Source organism: Aythya marila, assembly GCF_965140915.1.
Source record: "Aythya marila genome assembly, chromosome: 3".
Taxonomy (NCBI): domain Eukaryota; kingdom Metazoa; phylum Chordata; class Aves; order Anseriformes; family Anatidae; genus Aythya; species Aythya marila.
In genome coordinates, this window is record NC_139044.1 from 47168509 (window position 1) to 47187526 (window position 19018).

Below are 19018 nucleotides of genomic sequence, written 5' to 3' on the forward strand. Positions count from 1 at the left end.
ATAGAAATCCTGCTTATCCATTTACAGTTTTAAACCCCATAATAATAGGTCCAATTTTGTACATTACATCTTCCCCCCAACCAAGAAGTAGAAGGAATTAAAGATGAGAACCAGAATGTTTAAATAAACAAACCCTCTTTGACTACTTCATAAATCTACCGTCACTTAAGATATCATCACCCTCTTACTTCTACAGAACCTGAACAACTAAAGATCAGAACAGATCTTTGCTCAAAAGCTGTCAATCTAAGTACTCGAAATAGCTATAGGTGGAATAACAGAAAGGAAGATAAGAGTATTACAACAGCTTATGAAAACAAGAGGCAACAAATTAAGTTTGAAAACAACACGATCATACGCTTTGGGAAGTCTAAGATTTTTAACTCAGTATTTTAATTGGTTCTATTTTAATTGGTATGTGCTACACATGTATCAGTAGAATGTATTACGTGACTAACCAGATAAGGAAAAAAAAGATTTTCTAAAGAAAGGATCAAAATAAATAATACTTATTGGAACAAAGAGCATTACAAAGTGTACACTACAAAACTGAAGTGGTAATGCTAATGCAGCTTCAGCAGTAATAACCAGAGAGGGGAAAAAAGCTAGAAAATAAGACTGCAGAAGGATATAACTTCCAGGAATTAACATCACAACAACTTAACATTCAGGATGACCCTATCCTGAAAAGTATATGCTTCCTACTCACGTGGGCAGAACATACATATTACAGGTCAGGGCAAGAAACAGCCCTAATTATATCCCAACTCCACTTGAGTAAAAAACAAAATTCAGAAGCACAGTGCTTCTTGGTTCACTTCAACAATATTCACTGCCAGAAATACATTTAATGTATTTTCTGATCTCTACTACTTGCACTAATCACTCCTTTGGTATTTCAGTAAAGAAATGTTCTTAACGACACCTGTAATATTAGCGGCCCTTTGGAAAAATACATTTAACCTGAATTTTTACCTTTATGTTGCGAAACACCTGACACAATTAGAAGTTCGTTATTACTGAAGAATATTTTATAATTGCTAGTTAGGCTCCCAATTGCACCATTATGGAGCACGCATATTTAACTTCTTTAAGGTAGGTTGTGTTAATCACTAAGTCTGTAAAAAGAAATAACTAGATGAAGCATACAGTAAAAACACAACAAAGGAGAATAAAAAAGACATGACCTTATCCCACGTTGGGAAAGAAAACGACACAGCTGAAACTACACTACCTTTCAAGAGCTTACCTTCTTTTTGTCCCTCATTGAGCCCTTCCCTCGGACCATTATCTTGCATCCTGTTTCTGCCTCAAGCTGTTTAGCTGTTAGTCCTCTGGGCCCAAGGATTCTTCCAACAAAGTTAAACTGGAAAAAAAAACACGACAGTATTTTTCTATAAAACATATAAAACAAAATTGACAAAACTAATTTAAAGGTTTATTCTGCCTCTAAATCTTCATCTTCTTTAAAATCAATTTAGAACACCGCAATTTCTGGTTGCATGACCAGACACACGTACAACTTTCATGTGGTAGGACTGATGTTGTGCCAGGTGTAGGTGCAGCCTCATAATGGCACCACAGTGCCTTCAAGAAGGGCCTCTAGCCTCTACGTCTACTCTTCATTTGCTCCCTGCCTACAGCTAAGGACCATCCAGAAAGCATTTTTTTTTTTTTTTTTTTTTTTTCCTTTCCCTATTTTTCTAGTGAGGTCTACCTGGCCAGCATGCTGCCAGTTGGCCACTCATCACCTACAGAAACACTTTGTAAAACAAACAAAAAACCAAACATTTCATAACAGTGCCTTCAGCAAAACAAGCAATCAAAAAAAAACAAAACAAAACAAAAAAAAAAACAACACTGAAAAACAACATACTTAAGTTGTTTTGTTTGAATATATAACTTCAGGTTTTGTGTAGAACATTGAGAAATACATCAAATTCAGTATTTCCAACAAGGTTAATACATACATATGTGTATATACACTGTGTCAGAAGTCCATGCAGTAAGCTGTATACTTTACTCAGTTGTGCATACATATGAAGTTTTCCACATTTAGAAGGCTAACATCCATATAATGAGACAAACCCCTGCCTATACTTAGCATAGTAATACTGGCATTTAGCCATTACTAATGTGTAACACTATTTCACAGTTATTTTCCAGGTTCTTTTCCTTTCATCATTTTCTATCACAGACTCTGGAAATAATGAAATTTAAAATAAAATAAAAAAAGCACTAAGCAAAAGCAGCATTAAGAATACACGTCAAGACTCTGTGACAACTGCAGTGAGAAGATGTAGCACCAGGCTCAAGAGATACACAAACACAGACATTTCAGACTGAAGATTTAATTCAAGCACAGATATTAAAATAATAGAAACTAAACAGTAAGGACAGGAGTCTGATTATTTTAGAATCTTGCAAACAAAGCTGTTCAAAGGAATTATGAAAAAGATAGCTTTCATTTCCTCAGCTAATTAAAGTGGTTTTTAGTACTATAACTCAACATATTTGAAATCCTTATAAAACTACAAAGATCAAAAATAATTTTGGAGTGAACAGAAGTTATGAACACAAGCAAATTAAAGTTCTCCAACAAAAATATTCCTGTTTCACTGTGGCTAAACTGTTCAGAGAGAAGATATACTCCCAAAATAATTTAGTATTCCAAGCTCAAAACACAAAGAAATATCATGAAGTCTGTATCAACTGCAGAAAAAAGAGCTAAAGATTAAGAGTACTTGTGAACGCATACACAAACCGTGAACCATGGGAAATGAAGGTACATTCACTACAACTGGACAAGCAATGAGCCAGCTACAAGTGACGAAGTTGAGCCCTGAATTTTTACATTTCATGCTTCATGTATAAACAGCACCTAGCTTACTTTCTCCACTTTCTGCACACTAGCTAGACATGTATCCTATTCCATAGAAAAAGCAAAAATATCATCGCAAACCTGCCCTTAAAGCACTTTTTTTTTTTTTTTTTTACTCTCTATCTCCCAAGAGAGTCAGCAGCCTCTAACATTTTATTAACTTCCAACTGTTATATTGATTGGATCATGATTAAAAGAATAATCAAATTATAAATCAGATAATTTTAATAAAAAAGAATGATCATAAGTAAAAAAACAGATTTTTTTAATTTTTATTTTTATTTTATTATTCTCAAGCTTGCAACTTTGTTTGTATCATGAGGACACCCTTTAGAATCGTGGATTCTAGCTGAGGAGTTGCTGACTTAAACCACAAAGCTTTCTGTTCAGCGTTAAGCCAGTTTCTTCTCCAGCTACTCCCAGAACATTCTCTTCTTACAAGGAGCCTTTGTAAATTGTTCCAAGTAGCTCAACCCTGTCGTTTCTTTCCAGACTATGTATTAGCACCTTGAACCTTTTTGGATAGGTAAGGTTTCTGAAACTGTTCTCATTACCTCTCTTGGACACTGATTTTTCCACTTCTTAAAGCAGGATGCCTGGACAAGGCAATACTTCAACTGAGCCCTCAACAAAGTTACTCAAACTTCAAAGCTGAGACCTACTCAAAGTTACTCAACAAACCACATCCCTATTAACACATCCCCAGCTTCTCAATCCCTTCCCCACACCCAAATTTCAGTTCTTATACTTAGTTCAATGTTTGTTGATGCCAGATACCATTCTTCATTACCTTCACCTTGCCAGCTTTCCCCAGTTTTGTATTCATATGCAACGCACATGCTCCCCTCCAACACCACATCATTCTACATTTGCCCAATGAACACAACATCGTTAACATTAGGCATGCTAATTATGAGGCAGTTTTTAAATTTAATTTTATCTTCAAAAGTATCTGGTATGATTTTCTTGTTTTCTAAGTGTACTTTCTATTCCACCACCAAATTATTCCCAAATATATCAGAGATCTGAGCTGAGGGAAACCACACCAGGACTCCACTCGAGGTGGCATCTTGGTTGATTCTGTAGTCACAAGTAATCATAGTTCAAGCAAGTTGTTATTTTACCAAGTAATTCCCAAGCTTTCTGTCCCAATGGATCCTGTCAGCATTCAGTTTCCCAGACTGCCATCTCAAAGCTCTAGCTGAGAACTCCGCAGGGGAAAACAAAAAACAAAAACAAAAAAACACATGACTCTCTTCTGAAGGGACTGGGTAAGGGGGTAAGAGAGTCCAGCAGACCACAGTTCAGGAAACAGCGCAGACTAAGCCTTTTTGTTGGACTATGTCTGAAGTTTTACCAGAACCCAGCTGTCTGAGCACCCATTGCTTCTCTTACCCGCCTGTTGTGGTTTAACCCAGCAGGCAGCTCAGTGCCACACAGCTGCTTGCTCACTGTGCCCACCCACCATCCCCCCAGGAGCTGAATGGGGGAAGAGAACTGGAGGGAAAAAAAGAAAAAAAGGCAAAACTAATGGGATTGAGATAAAAACAGTTTAACACGACAGAAAAGAAAATGAATATAGTAATGGTAAAAGAATGTATAAAGGAAGTGATGCACAAAGCAATTGCTCACCACCCACTGACGGATGCCCAGCACATCCCCAGGGACAACCCCACCCTACCCTGTATTTACCAGCCAACCCTCTCAGAACAGTGCCCCATGGTGTGGGACATCCCTCTGGCCAGGCCAGGCTGTCCTGGCCGTGTCCCCTCCAGCCCCTGGTGCACCCCCAGCCTCCTCGCTGGCCGGGCAGTGCCAGGATCAGAGTCCTGGGCTCTGTGTGAGCACGGCTCCTCAACAGTTGTAACACTGGGGTGTTATTGTCACTTTTTTCATCAAGAACCCAAAACACAGCATCGTAACACTTACTAGGACGAAAATGAACTCTACGCCACCCCAGCTAAAACCAGGACACTGCCAAGTCTAATGGTTCATCAAACTGGATTACTGGAAACAGATACGTCTGACAAATTTAAAGACCCTTATAAAATCACATTTGAAGTCAAGATTTCTCTTTTTTCCTTTGTCCTATGATCTCACCCAACTGCACTCTTTTTCATCACATTTCCATATAAACACCACAGCTGTGTTTAAGAACCCTTTTTTCTATCACTGTATGTCATTAAAGTTAGAAATACTTCTCCATGGTATCTCCTGCTTTACTTTGAATGTGTACAGCTCATGCATGTATGAATGAGAGATTATGTTAAAAAGTGAAGCAGAAATGACCCATGCTAAGATTAACTGCTTCTTCATCAACAGTACACAATCAAATGTGCTGTTCTCCTTCATGAAGTTATTCTGTTTTCAACAAACAATGGATTTCTATCCTGAACTTATTTTTATGATTTATCGCTTTTACTCACAATATTTTATAATCATTTGTGTGGTTTTTTTTGTTTTCAAAAGAAGAGCTGAACTAAATTTTATTTTTTTATCATGTTCTCAAATCTTCCTATAGAAACTACAGCAGTAGAACTCAAACAAGAAACTCCAGGAGAAACTTGTTTTGTGGCATGCATAAACACAAAAGCATCCTGTGTGTTACCTACAGGCATATTTAAGCAGAACCAACCATGCTACAAGAAGAGTCACTGTGCTGCTCTAAATCCTAAGGTTTGCACCTAACTCTGAGACCTTAACAGCAACTGTGCAGCAGCTGACACTCCTAAGAGCTGACCGAATTCCTATCTGGTGCCCTGCCTAACCAGTCGACTGCATCAGAAAACCTCTCATAAAAATGCGTTGTATTCCCTATGCATAGAGTAATTATTGCCCAAGCAGACCAAGTGCTTTTACAGTCCTCATATGCCTCACATGCCCCTACACCCTGAACAAAAGGGAAACAAGAACAAACTATGCTAAGACTCGAAGCTGCTGATTAACAAAAGGTTGCACAGAAGCATGTCCAATTTTTACAGTGTAGGAGAAATACAATGTTTAAGAAACTTTCCATGAAAGTTAAAACCAGAAGAACTTGAGGGAATCCAGCAGCACTGTATTTCGGAGTGTTACTGTGCCCTGTGTATTTTGTGCTTTCCCTTGACACCTGAGAGTAAGGTTTGGGAAGATATAATTCATCTGATGAAAAAAAAAACAAAAAACACAAAAACAAAAACATTGCCTTTATTGCTGGAGAAGAATTTGAAAAAAAACGTTTTGATTAAAATATCCAAATCTAGAAAGAGAGAGCGCATAAGCACATGCATTTGGTTAAACAATTATTTCGCTCAATTAAAAACTAATTTATTCTACAATCTTATTAGCAAGTGTTCCAATGATTTACTATACATTACAATTGCAGAGCTAGTTACTTATAACTGGAAAAAAGCCAAAATAAGCTACTCTTGAAGTCTATTTCAATTTTAACCAAATTGAGAAATGCCTTAGAAAGCTTATTTGTTCCACAGATGTAATGCATATTTGAGTGTGAACATTTTATACACACGCTAAGCATATTTTAAGTAAAATCTCAGTAGTTCTTCATGATAACAAAGATGCTACATGTTGACTTTAACATAGAATACTTGAAGTTATAGCTTAATTCTTCTTGAGTAGTTATTTTCATGTATGGTTTTACTGAAGAAAAGCAGATTACACATTTAATTGAAACATATTTATATGCAAATTTGTCTCTATTGAAGTATTTCCACTTTAAAAAGTAGCTCTGTGCTGACAAAACCTGTCATAAGTGGGAGAGAAAGTCTTTTCATCAGTCAGAAGATGATGCTCTAAATCCACTGACAGCTTGCACTGACCTACCAAAATCAGCATGTTTGGATTGTATTTTTTCCAATTGTTTTCTTTTTCAAGAAATGCTCTTTCATGACACTGATGACATAGCTATTTCTGCATTAATCGAAGACAGCTTAAACTGCTTTAATTTGATTTTCAGATAGTCTTAAAAAAATTACTTGGATGTTTTAAAAAAAAACTAATCAGCCACAGAATTTGAAAGGAGAAAAAAATGGTTTGAAGTACTAGAAAAGTATACTATGTTAAATCTGAAATAATTAAATTTTAAACTTTGAGTTATTTATTAAACACCAAAACTATATGAAACAAAACATCTAGCCTAACTTGTAACTTTGAAATTTCTCAGAAAATTGTAAAACATTTTATAGGACAGTAGAAATAACTTACATGTGCAATTTATCTCACACAATGTGCTTTCTAGTTATAACATTTTTCCAGTGTTTTTTCAGTTAACAAATCAGTTTAGTTTCATTTAAAATAAAAACTGTGGTGATGTATATTTTGAATATTTATACACAGTTTGAAGAGAATATATACACCTATAAAATTACATCTTTATTTAAAATGACAATGAATAAATTCAGACAGACTGTCAGTTCACATATATGTCTCTCCCCCTTCTTTTTTTCTTTCACTCGAAATATTCTACTGAAATACTTAAATACTTCAAGCTATGGACACTGTCTCATCCCATACAGGTCATACCACTACATTTTTGATACGTGGTGATCAAGGAAATTGAAAGTTTTTTCTCATGCACAGAAAGCCTCAGACACATTTCATGTCTTACTAAGTATTTCTAGTGATTTAACACCACGCTTATCACTAAAGAAAACAGCTACACAACTCTGTGTTCCAAAGAAAGCAGTAACAAGAACTAGTACCATATTAAAAACAAGTGCATCATGTACACAGCTTACTCACTGACCACTCTGTTGATTAACTGAAAACAAAGACTGAAGAGTTTACATATACAGCCATGCCACTGGCTCACATTTGAGAAAGCAAGTAGAAGTATGTTTGAAGAATATTTTTGAAATTACAAAATCTTTCATTAATTGCATTAGCATGTATTTTGAGGATTAAATATGCTCCAGTGGAATTTCGCAAGTGTTCTGCATAGTTAAAAGAACCAGACTGTCTGATGAGATTTTACAGGGAGAGGAGGCTGACAAAGCAGATGGTATTAACATTGACAATACAGTGAACATAAGTAATAGCAGTAACATATAGAATTTAATTTTTACATACAAACTAACTTCAGGTAGTTGTTAGAATGCTGGTGAAAACAGTGAAGTTTCCTGAAATCTCTTCCGGAAACACCTACTGGTAATAGAAGATGGCCTCTGCAAACAATGAAACATTACCTTCATCCCTTTATAAAGCAATTTTTCTAAGCAATAACAAAGTAAATGCCAGAGTACATATGTAGTGAATACCAGTATGACATGTTTAATCTGCTTATGTCAGATATATCCACTTGTATCTGCTTGGTGTATCTGACATAAGCCATTCCAGTACTATCATCAAAGCTAAATGTGAACTCATCTTGTTATAGGCAAGACAAAATAAATAAATATTGCGAGAGTAAGCCAAGCTTAGTCAAGTTCAAAAGTTTCTGTAAATTACACATTTGTTAATGCAAAATTAAGCATATGAAGGTAACTGTGATATATCACTAAAATACAATAATTTTGAAGAAGGAGAACGTTAACATTCTGCGATTTGAGGTCTGTTTTATATTACAAAAAGCATCAGTAACCAGAGCCTTTTCTCTCTTGGACATCAGTAGCACAGGCTTTCATGTTTTAAGGATGTATTATTATAATGAACATTTTCACAGAATCACAGAATCACAGAATTTTCTAGGTTGGAAGAGACCTCAAGATCATCGAGTCCAACCTCCAACCTAACGCTAACAGCCCTCCACTAAACCATATCCCTAAGCTCTACATCTAAACGTCTTTTGAAGACTTCCAGGGATGGTGACTCCACCACTTCCCTGGGCAGCCTGTTCCAGTGCCTCACAACCCTTTCAGTGAAGAAGTTCTTCCTAACATCTAACCTAAAACTCCCCTGGCTCAACTTAAACCCATTCCCCCTCGTCCTGTCACCAGGCACGTGGGAGAACAGGCCAACCCCCACCTCGCTACAGCCTCCCTTGAGGTACCTAAAAAGAGCGATAAGGTCGCCCCTGAGCCTCCTCTTCTCCAGGCTGAACAAGCCCAGCTCCCTCAGCCGCTCCTCGTAGGACTTGTTCTCCAGGCCCCTCATCAGCTTCGTCACCCTTCTCTGCACCCGCTCAAGCACCTCGATGTCCTTCTTGTAGCGAGGGGCCCAAAACTGAACACAGTACTCGAGGTGCGGCCTCACCAGAGCTGAGTACAGGGGGACGATCACCTCCCTAGCCCTGCTGGTCACGCTGTTCCTAATACAAGCCAGGATGCCGTTGGCCTTCTTGGCCACCTGAGCACACTGCTGGCTCATATTCAGCCGACTGTCCACCATCACTCCCAGGTCCTTCTCTGCCTGGCAGCTTTCCAACCATTCCTCTCCCAGCCTGTAGCTCTGCTTGGGGTTATTGCGCCCCAGGTGCAGGACCCGGCACTTGGCCTTGTTAAACTTCATGCAGTTGACCTCAGCCCATCGGTGCAGCCTATCCAGATCCTCCTGCAGAGCTTTCCTACCCTCAAGCAGATCGACACACGCACCTAACTTGGTGTCATCTGCGAAATTACTGAGGGTGCACTCGATGCCCTCGTCCAGATCATCGATGAAGATATTAAAGAGGACCGGCCCCAGCACCGAGCCGTGGGGGATGCCACTAGTGACTGGCCTCCAACTGGACTTGGCTCCATTCACCACGACTCTTTGGGCCCGGCTATCCAGCCAGTTTCTAACCCAACGAAGCGTGCGCCAGTCCAAGCCAAGAGCAGCCAGAGTCCAAGCCAAGAGCAGCCAGGTTTGTTTTGGTTGATCTTAAAAAAAGACTCATTTATTACTGCTTCTCACTAGTGAAGTTCTGATGAAAACTGTAACAGGTGTCAGAATAATTAAGACCTTTTAGAGATTTTAAATGCTAAGAAAAATCAGGGTTTTCTTTTTAATATGTAGATTTTCTTTTTTACTCAAAAAAAGTAATTATACTAGTAAAAAAAAAAAAAAAATCACAAGGACAACATTCACCAAAGGGTAATCCCAAACCTCTCAGGGCTAACGCAGCTATGAAGTTCTCTAAGCTTGTATCTCTATGCCTGAAACATAGTATAATTTAACAAACTAAAAACTGATTGAAATTATATTCTGGAATCTAGATCAAAGTAAGACAAAATGAATAGCATACAATGCAATTTTAGATAGAAAACTGAGGTTGTTTTAATTGGGTGACAAACGTCAACAAGTATATTACTTGCTATGATAAAAACAAAATTCTTTTTTACAAAGTAGTGTAACACAATTAAAACCTCAAGACAGCACAACAACATTAAGGAGTGTAACCATCTTAAAATAAAAATATCAGTGTATTCCATTTGAAGATGCCACAACTCAATAAGGTTAGTTTTATTGCTAGAATTGACCTGTCAATTACCAGATTATTTACATTAATTTCTAACCCAGCATATTAATAGCCGCTGTTGACCATTCAAAAAAGGCTCAGAACCTTTTTCTGATCACTGCAGCTGTAATCTAGACAAACCAGATTATCCCTGTGATTTCAACAAAATACAGTTTTTACTCAGCAGAAGGCATCTTAAATGCTTTAAATGCTTCACCAAAAAAAAAAAAAAAAAAAAGCAAAAAAAAAGCCTTTAAAAGTATAGCTGGGATTTAGAATGAATTACTAAATCCTACAAATCCACATTGTTCACCTCTAGTAACCTCTGTGCTGAAGGCTTCAAGAGCTTATTTAACTGACAAACAGCTTTACAACCCCCCATGTAAATACAATGGATCGTTCGTTTAAAAAAAAAAAAAAAATCAGGTCAGAGTTTAATAATGGCAATTCCTCTATTAAAGGAATAAATAAATAAATGTTTTTAAAAAGAATCACACAACACTGAAGGATGCAACTTTTTTCTCCACATTCTTAACTTTCGTTTGTAGGGAACCTCTGAATAAGTTATCAAGTATCTAGATTAGACACTTCCATTCATTCTTTGTTCAAAGGTTATTATACTAGTCAGAAATACACCAAAACACCACTTAATTTTTAACGCACAAATTCTAATGCACGTGACAGGGGAACCAAACCAGTAGCTAATCCTAGTTAACTGCCTGTGTTATAACTAGGTTGGATGGCCAACACAGTTTCCTTTGTTACCTGTTTGGAGCTTGGTATCTGTCAGGACATGTTATTGAAATGCTGCCATAAGAATTCAGAACACAAGTATGTAAGTCAAAATCTTCAAATCGGTACAACATTTATTTTGGTATCTAATGTAATTTTCATTCCCACTTTAAATCACAAAATAGAAAACATTTTTAAGTTCATCTGGCCAGCAGATATCCTCCTGGTTTTGTAAAGCAACATGTACAAGATCCCGAAGTGCATGCATGTGTGTGTATGTTTATAAATATATAAACACACATATATAAAAGATGTTAACAGAAAGAAATTAAACTCAATTGCACTTTTTTGCTAGATTAGGAGCTAATATCGTTTGTTCAAGAATTAGAATGACTTTCATATTAGCAAAATATCTAACCACATAAAAAATAAATTCCTAACTTAGTAAATTTAAAAGAATTACCCCCATCTGACATTTAATTCAGTTTTCTAAGAACTAATCCAACACATTCATGCTAAGAAACTTATTAAGTGATTGCTATGGTTTTATTCTGTCCTAGGTTTACATGCATATTTATTTATTATTTTTTTTTGGTAGCAAAATTATATCTGCATCATACATTGTTGGCACTAGGTAACACACCATACAGCAGAAAGCTAGGAGACAAACCATTTTTGTTAGCCAAAAACGAAGAACTCTATTTTTGTGGAAAGGAATGTTATACTGCTGCCATGAAGACCTTCCATTATTTTGTCAACAATTCAAAAGTTCTAAAACACTGCAGAAGTTATACTGCTTAAGCTGCTTTAAACAGAAGCAGCAGAGGTCAGATAAATGGACTGGGAAGTTTGGGAGAATTAATTAAAGAATAATTCTTAAATTGCAGACCTGTAACTCAAACAACAAGAAGTACATGCTTCTCGTTTTGCTGTGCAAAATGAAATGATCACAAAGAAAAAAGCTACTGCTATAAACAACCAATGCTTGGATTAGATAAATAGAAGGAATAAAGGTAATTTCATTAAATTAGTGAAAAATTTGCTTTTTACACAAAAATATCAGCACAGATATATGTCAAATATGTCAAAACTTTCAATGCAAAACTGAGATCCAGAAGGGCCGCTGCGCTAATTCAGAAGGCAATCAGCACTTCAAGAATGGTATCACATACTAATGCAAGAGAAGATTTTCAGATGACTACATAGCTCCGTATCCACAAATCTCCCTGCATAGGGATATAGAAAAAAGTAAATCTGACTAAACACAGTACATCAAATTCCCTGAGCAAAGAAGCTCAAATCTCTCTAATCTCTTTTACGCAAAGCCTGAAAACCCTATCTGGTACACCATCAAGCTATGGATAGTCAAGCTGAACTTTCACGTAGCTATTTTAGTACTCCCTGAAGAAAATGCAAGAAAAGACCACCTCAAATTGGTAGAAAACTACTCTGGTGGTACTATCATAACAACAAGAAGATGCTCCTACCATAAGGAAAAATAGCTCAACATTAAGACAAATGACAGTCATCTGTCACAGCTGCAGCTGTCTGAAAGCTGCCACGACGCCTGTAGTGGCTACAACACCATCTCCAACAAGCTATAAGGGGATGCACCAGCTCCTAAGGGGATGAGATTTGAGATTTCCTGACCACTTCCTGTCCTGACGGACTACACGGCTGGACAAGGAGCCTGTCCATACTGAAGAATAAAACAAAAAGATGGCTAGTAAAGCCCACCCCACAGAAGCAGAGCAATGCTTCACTCTGTTCAGCCTGCGTCTTCATAGAATGGCCGAGGTTGGCAGGGACCTCTGAAGATCACCTAGTCCAACCCCCCCCTGCAGGGCAGGATCACCTAGAGCATATTGCACAGGATGGCATCCAGGTGGGTTTCAATTATCTCCAGAGAAGGAGACTCCACAACCTCTTTGGGCAGCCTGTACCAGTGCTCTGTCACCCTCACAGTGAAGAAGTGCCCCCTCATATTTAGCTGGAACCTCCTGGGCTTCAGCTTGTGCCCATTGCCTCTTGTCCTCTTGCAGGGCACAACTGAAAATAGACTGGCTCCGTCCTCTCAACACCCTCTCCTGATATATGTTAATGAGGTCTTCCCTTAGTCTCCTCTTTTCAGACCAAACAGGCCCAGTTCTCTCATCCTGTCCTCTAATCATCTTTGGGCAGAGGCCTGGCCTGCTCCCTGTCAGTGGTCCCACCCAGCAGAGGGCTGCCTCCAGGCTGCCCACCAACACTAGGACACATCTGATCAGAAAGGGGATGCAGAGGCCTGCACATTAGTGCTTGAGCTGCTGAAGAGCCAAAAATGAGGTTTTGCTCGTCACTTCTTTGGGCCAGCTGTGCTGATAGCTGTAAGCCAGGAGAAATGACCTAGTTTGGGTTCAAGAACTGAACAAGTCCTCAACAAAAAAAACAGTGGAAAAGTGAGCAAAAACCAGCAGAAACAGATACCTCGCGGGATTAATCTTCTAATTCTAACTTCAGTGTCAGCCACCTCCAGCTTACATTCTGACTTTTACTATATGTAGAAGTAGTAGATGTACTTAGAGTTTCATATCTTTTATGCAATTAAGTGTTGAAATTTTCCAAATGTTAGCTTTCATTTCGAAAATACGTCAAAGAAACACATTATGATACCTTTCTACATCACTAATAAGGGGAGGGGACGGAAATTAAGATACAAGAAGTCTACACCATTGGAGAGCACTCATCTTTATATCATTTACAAAAAGAAACAGTTTTTCCAATTTAGATATTAATCTGCAAGATATCAAGTATCTAAATGTTTCCACAGAGACCCATTAAGGAGCAAGGAAGCATCAGACGAATGTTACAGTACCATCTCCTAACAAACTGCCTAAATCCAAGTATTAATTTCTTTTTGCACTCGATGAACCATGGAACGCTGAAAAGTTTTTAGATTCATTCCATAACATTATTTATATTAAAATAATAATTTATATTTTATGTAACTAATAAAAGCACTCTCAAAGTTTGTCCTTCCAAACTCTTTAACCTTCTCTGTCACTAGGGCTGACTGATAAGCCACCAGCTGTTTTTTTCTTCCTAGTGCTACAATGCATTCTCTTCCTTTTTAAGTCTAGTATACCCAAGCAGCAAACAGCAGGACTTAAGCCAGCTGCTAGAATGTCACAAACCTATATATTTAGCTCCCATCTCATTCATTGACATCCCTCAGTGTCAACCACTTAATGTCCCTTTTGCTCCAGTCCACTGACATTCCTCGCTGAGCTGACAACACTGCTGGCTGGATCAGCAGCTAGGAGTACAAGAACATACAACAACAAAGCAGAGGCCTTATCAGTTATCAGAGACAAAAGCCATGCCACGTCAAACATACTCAAGGTGAAAAGAATTTTATTTTTAACTCCTGATCTCAATTCGACTGTTTATAAATTGTGCAATTGTTTATATAAATACAGTATTTATAGAAACAGCAATTTATTATTTTAACATGTGCAATTATTATTGGTCTATCATCACCTAATAGGACAGAAACCCTTCCATGCTTGTATATTAGTTTGCACTATATGCTGCATTTCTGCTTTCTCAATGCTTCCATACATACTAATACAAACTGTGCATTAACATCACATTTGCTTTCCATTTAACATTGTCTTAAATGTTAACCCTTTTCTTCATGCCACAAGCTTTTTAGAAGGAGAACACCTTAACAGTGTAGTTTCAATTTCATTTCAAGCAAGTATAAAATAATATTCCTCAAAATGAATTTTATGCTACATGTTCTGTTCATGTAAAAACACTAATCTAATTATTGTCATATTTTGGAAATAATTGGATTTTAAATTGCTTAGAATTATCAACGTAAGTGAGAAAGCTGTAAAGATAGACAAATTAACAATTTCATGGTTTTAAAATAGAAATCTCTGTTATCATTAGAAACCCATTTGCAGTGATTTAAAGGCCCACAGTACAGTTTGGTAGTTCCCTCCTTTAAGTGGTCATAAAAACCTTTAAGCAGTAATTGAAAGATTGTTAACAGAAACTCTTTCAGGAAACCAGATCCCGTGAACAATCTAATAGTAGGCATACTTAAGCAAGATAGTGAATAATCTGTTTCATCCTATTCACTAAAATGAGGTTTTGAGAACAGAGAGAAGACACCACTTTCAATAACACCAGAAGATGAGTAAAAATTGTTCAATTCCATGCTCTGCTTGGGAATTGTGACACATTTATCCAGAGAATTAACAAGTTGTGCTGTGTATAAATCAGTCTCCAAAACCTAATTGTAGGTTCCAGCAGTGCCCTCTTAGCCTCACAGTTTACATCATTAAACTCATATTCCAGTAACAAAGGATCCTCAGGATATACAGTCCAACAGCTAATTTCCATAATAATACCTTTTAATTAGATGTGACTACATGTGACATTACCCAAGGCACTTAAGTTGGCAGTTTTGGTGTACACTGCTTCCTATTCTCAGTAATTATAAGTGAGAAAGATGTTTAAATTGGAGCACCAATGCAGACATAATACAGTTGTTACAAATACTTTGCAGAAATAGAAATTCTTATACTTAAGGGTCACCACTTTTCCCTCCCCCCCTTTTTTTTTAAATTATGAAAGAAATAAAATCACTTTTTATTCCCCAGAAAGGAAGAGCTGACCAAGCAGAAACAGGTTGTGAAGTTATACTTAAGTCATTGCTAAGGACAGGTGCTCAGTAACCACTTCATGTTATCTTATTAGTTACTTGCATTTTAGATGTAAAGCTTTAAATCAACTTCAGGCAACACATAACATGTTAAATTATTCAATGTTTTAAAATTCTAATTTTCAAAAATAATTTTATTAGTCACCTTGAAAGATGAAAGGAATCACAAAAATTACATGCTTCCTAATCAGAAGACCTTAACACTTTATTATATAAATAGTAACTACTATATTTTTCTTAAAGATAGCCCACTTTCTAGCAATCAAATTTTTTAAAAAGAGGTTGAACACCACACCAAGCAGAAGAGCAACCAAGCCCATGATTTAAAGTATTGTTTTGCTGAGAAACTTAGGCATTACTAATGACAGCTGATTTGAGTTTCCATATTCAACCTAGATATCTGAAAAAAATGCATTTTATAACATGGAATTGTTTGCATTAGAAGGGACCTTAAAGATCATCTAATTCCAACCCCCCTGCCAGCCACTTCCTGAAGTGAGTGACAAATTAAAGTATTTAACCTTCCTGAACATAAACATGATTTCCATTCATGTGACTAATTATAATTACCTAATTTAGCTGACTAAATTGTAATTTATAATCACAGCCAATATGAGATAATTTTTGCTTTACTCTTTTACTTTTATACACCTTACAGTACTGGTAACACATCTGCAATCTGGTTTGTAGAAGTAAAGCTCTAATTTATATGAACTCACAGTAGGGAAAGAAAAAAAAAAAATCAGTGTTCTTACATAGCTTGTGACAGATTAACTACTGAAGTACCTATTTATATCTTTAATTATATTGAAAAGGCTCCAGGTATTTCAACAATCGTAACTACAAAAACTCCCAATGTAAATAGAGAATGGTAATGCTTAGCTACACAAGCTTGGTACATCAGCACTATTACATTCCAAGTACATAGTTTGCACTGCATTAGATCTATTGGAGGTTGCTATACCAAACTAGGTCTAAAATTTCGTGCCATGAAAATACAACACAAGGTAATTTCAAATTATCTAATCAAGATAACTATAAAAGCAAGCCCGCTCTCAGAAATTAAAACCAAAGAATAGTAAAGCTGTATAGTTAGTAGCCTTTGGGATACTGCTACGGACTTCAACTTACTTACTTCAACTTTAACCAATGGTAAAAGGAAAAAGTCTCATAGCTTTTGATATGTTTGCTCTTTTCCAATTTGTACTCAAAAAACTCTCCCAGGACCCATAACCGTTTTCAAAACCCATGCCAAGAGCTGCAGAAGGTCAGGAAAGCAGAACATCTCTCAAATTATAGGCATCTGACTATTTCTTTCAGCTCACCTTCTTTCCTCAAAATGGCATCTGCTAAAAGATGTTGTATTACTAAACATCAACTCTTTGCTTCATGTGTAAGAAGGGAATACATAGACAAAGGAGCGGAAAAGGGCCCGTAACACATTAAAAAGGCCAATCAATCAGGAGCATTTAAAGGTGCAAGTCTCACCACATCTACACCACAGAATTGCCTACTTCAAGCAGTACAGAGCAGCAGGTAAGGCTGGCATTAGTTACAACAGCACCTCTGCATATTGTAGTATTGCAACCATTATCCCAGACATTTGCTGCTACTGAAATAGCAGTACATCAGCAACTGTTACATTTGGGATTCATTTTTAACTAGCTTTTGCCTTTTACCCAGGAGCTTTTAAAAGTAGAGAGACAAAGGGATATTCTGTGACGATGCCCATCAGTCAAAGGAGACTGATGCTGCACATGTTCATGGCAAGAGGAACTACCTCATTTACCACAGGAGAAAAAGGGACAAGCAAGACTTACCATAAAGCTCTGAGATGCACTTCAGGTTCACACACTAATTTAACTGCCTGCAATAGTGTGCATCTCTGTACTGTAAGTTGCCTTGCACACCTATTCATGCTACAAAGCCAGATTTACAGGTCTCCCTTATTCGACCTGTGCATCCACCGTTTTCCTGAAAAAAATTGAAATCCTCCAGAAAGACTCACAAGCCACTGATTACAACCTTCCAGGTTTCAAGTACAACCACTTACAGTCATGGAAATAAGGAAAAAAAAATTAAAAAAAAATCTTATTTTGGCCTATCTTCAAAAATCTCAGATCAAAGCCCAAGAAACACTACTAGAGTATTTGTGTTGGGTGACAGTTTTTTGCTTTCCTTTTAATACAAGTGATGTAATCAAATCCTGTCAAATGATTTCCAACTACAAAATTCAAACCAAATATGTTAAACTACATGACCCAGAAGTTTAATATGCTGATTTGAGTTAAGATATTAATTATCATCAGTATTCATTAAATGAAGACTGATTTGTTGTTTCTACTAATCATGATACTAAATTTGCTACACTAAGAGCCATTTCACGCGGCATTCACTTTCGCAGGTCATCTGCAATTTGGGGATGGGGGGGGGGGAGAGATAACACGACTGAGAAACTGCTACATATTTAAGACTATTTTCAGTCAACTCTACTGATCGTCTTTCCGGAGGAAGCGGTCCCTCTACCACTAACAACAAGGTAACACAAGGTAAAAAGGGTCCTTTGATACTACAGGTCATAATGCTCACACTCAGGACAAACTTGAATTTTCAGGTCAGTAAGTTTTGACTGTTTAAAAACCAAATACCTAAAATATACTGATTAAGTACGTGTCAGCACCCTACAGAAATAAAAGCCACTGGATAAAAAACAAAATATACAAAAAAGGCTGTCAACCAACCTCATCAACTTTAACCCAAATGCTGAGTGATGACCAAAGACAACTGGATGGACATCCAGCCTTCCTGGCTGGACGGGGGCGTAATACTTTGTAAGTAAGAGACAATTAAAATGAATGTAGCACAGTGTAAAAAGGAATTTGGTGCCATTAAACAGCATTATTTTTCTTAAATACTGCATATGGAAGAAAAATAACAGACACTTTTAAAGTAAGTTCAGGAAGTTTCAGAAGGAAATTGGAGCTTTCACAGAATTAGACTGTTATACTGTTTGGGGGGGGGCGGAATGACTTGACAAAACATAAAAGGTTAGTGTACACCAATGTTATGTCAAAGTAATTGAAACAAAGTCCAACTACTGGCTTTAAAAACAGAAGAAACTAAATGAATTGAGTAGATACATACACCAAGAGATGAATACCTACTAGCCAAACAAACTGTCTCCCATGCAGGAATATCTACTGAGGTAGCATTTGATTTTTATTGTAAAGCCAAATGTTCAAAACTAACCCAGGTAAACAACAGCTCCTAGGATCCTAGGATAAAAAACAAAACAGGGAAGAAGAAAGCAAAGATCTAA

The 19018-nt window shown here is 37.1% G+C and overlaps 1 protein-coding gene across 9 annotated transcripts in view; it reads right to left on the reverse strand.

The window, feature by feature from the left end:
* Positions 1-19018, reverse strand: part of QKI (QKI, KH domain containing RNA binding) — a 160995-nt gene that overhangs the window by 97212 nt on the left and 44765 nt on the right. For all 9 annotated transcript variants that reach the window (XM_082757508.1, XM_082757510.1, XM_082757514.1 and 6 more), the window contains exon 3: positions 1250-1366. In XM_082757508.1, coding sequence (XP_082613634.1) covers positions 1250-1366 — 117 coding nt within the window. The remainder of the gene's footprint in view (positions 1-1249; positions 1367-19018) is intronic.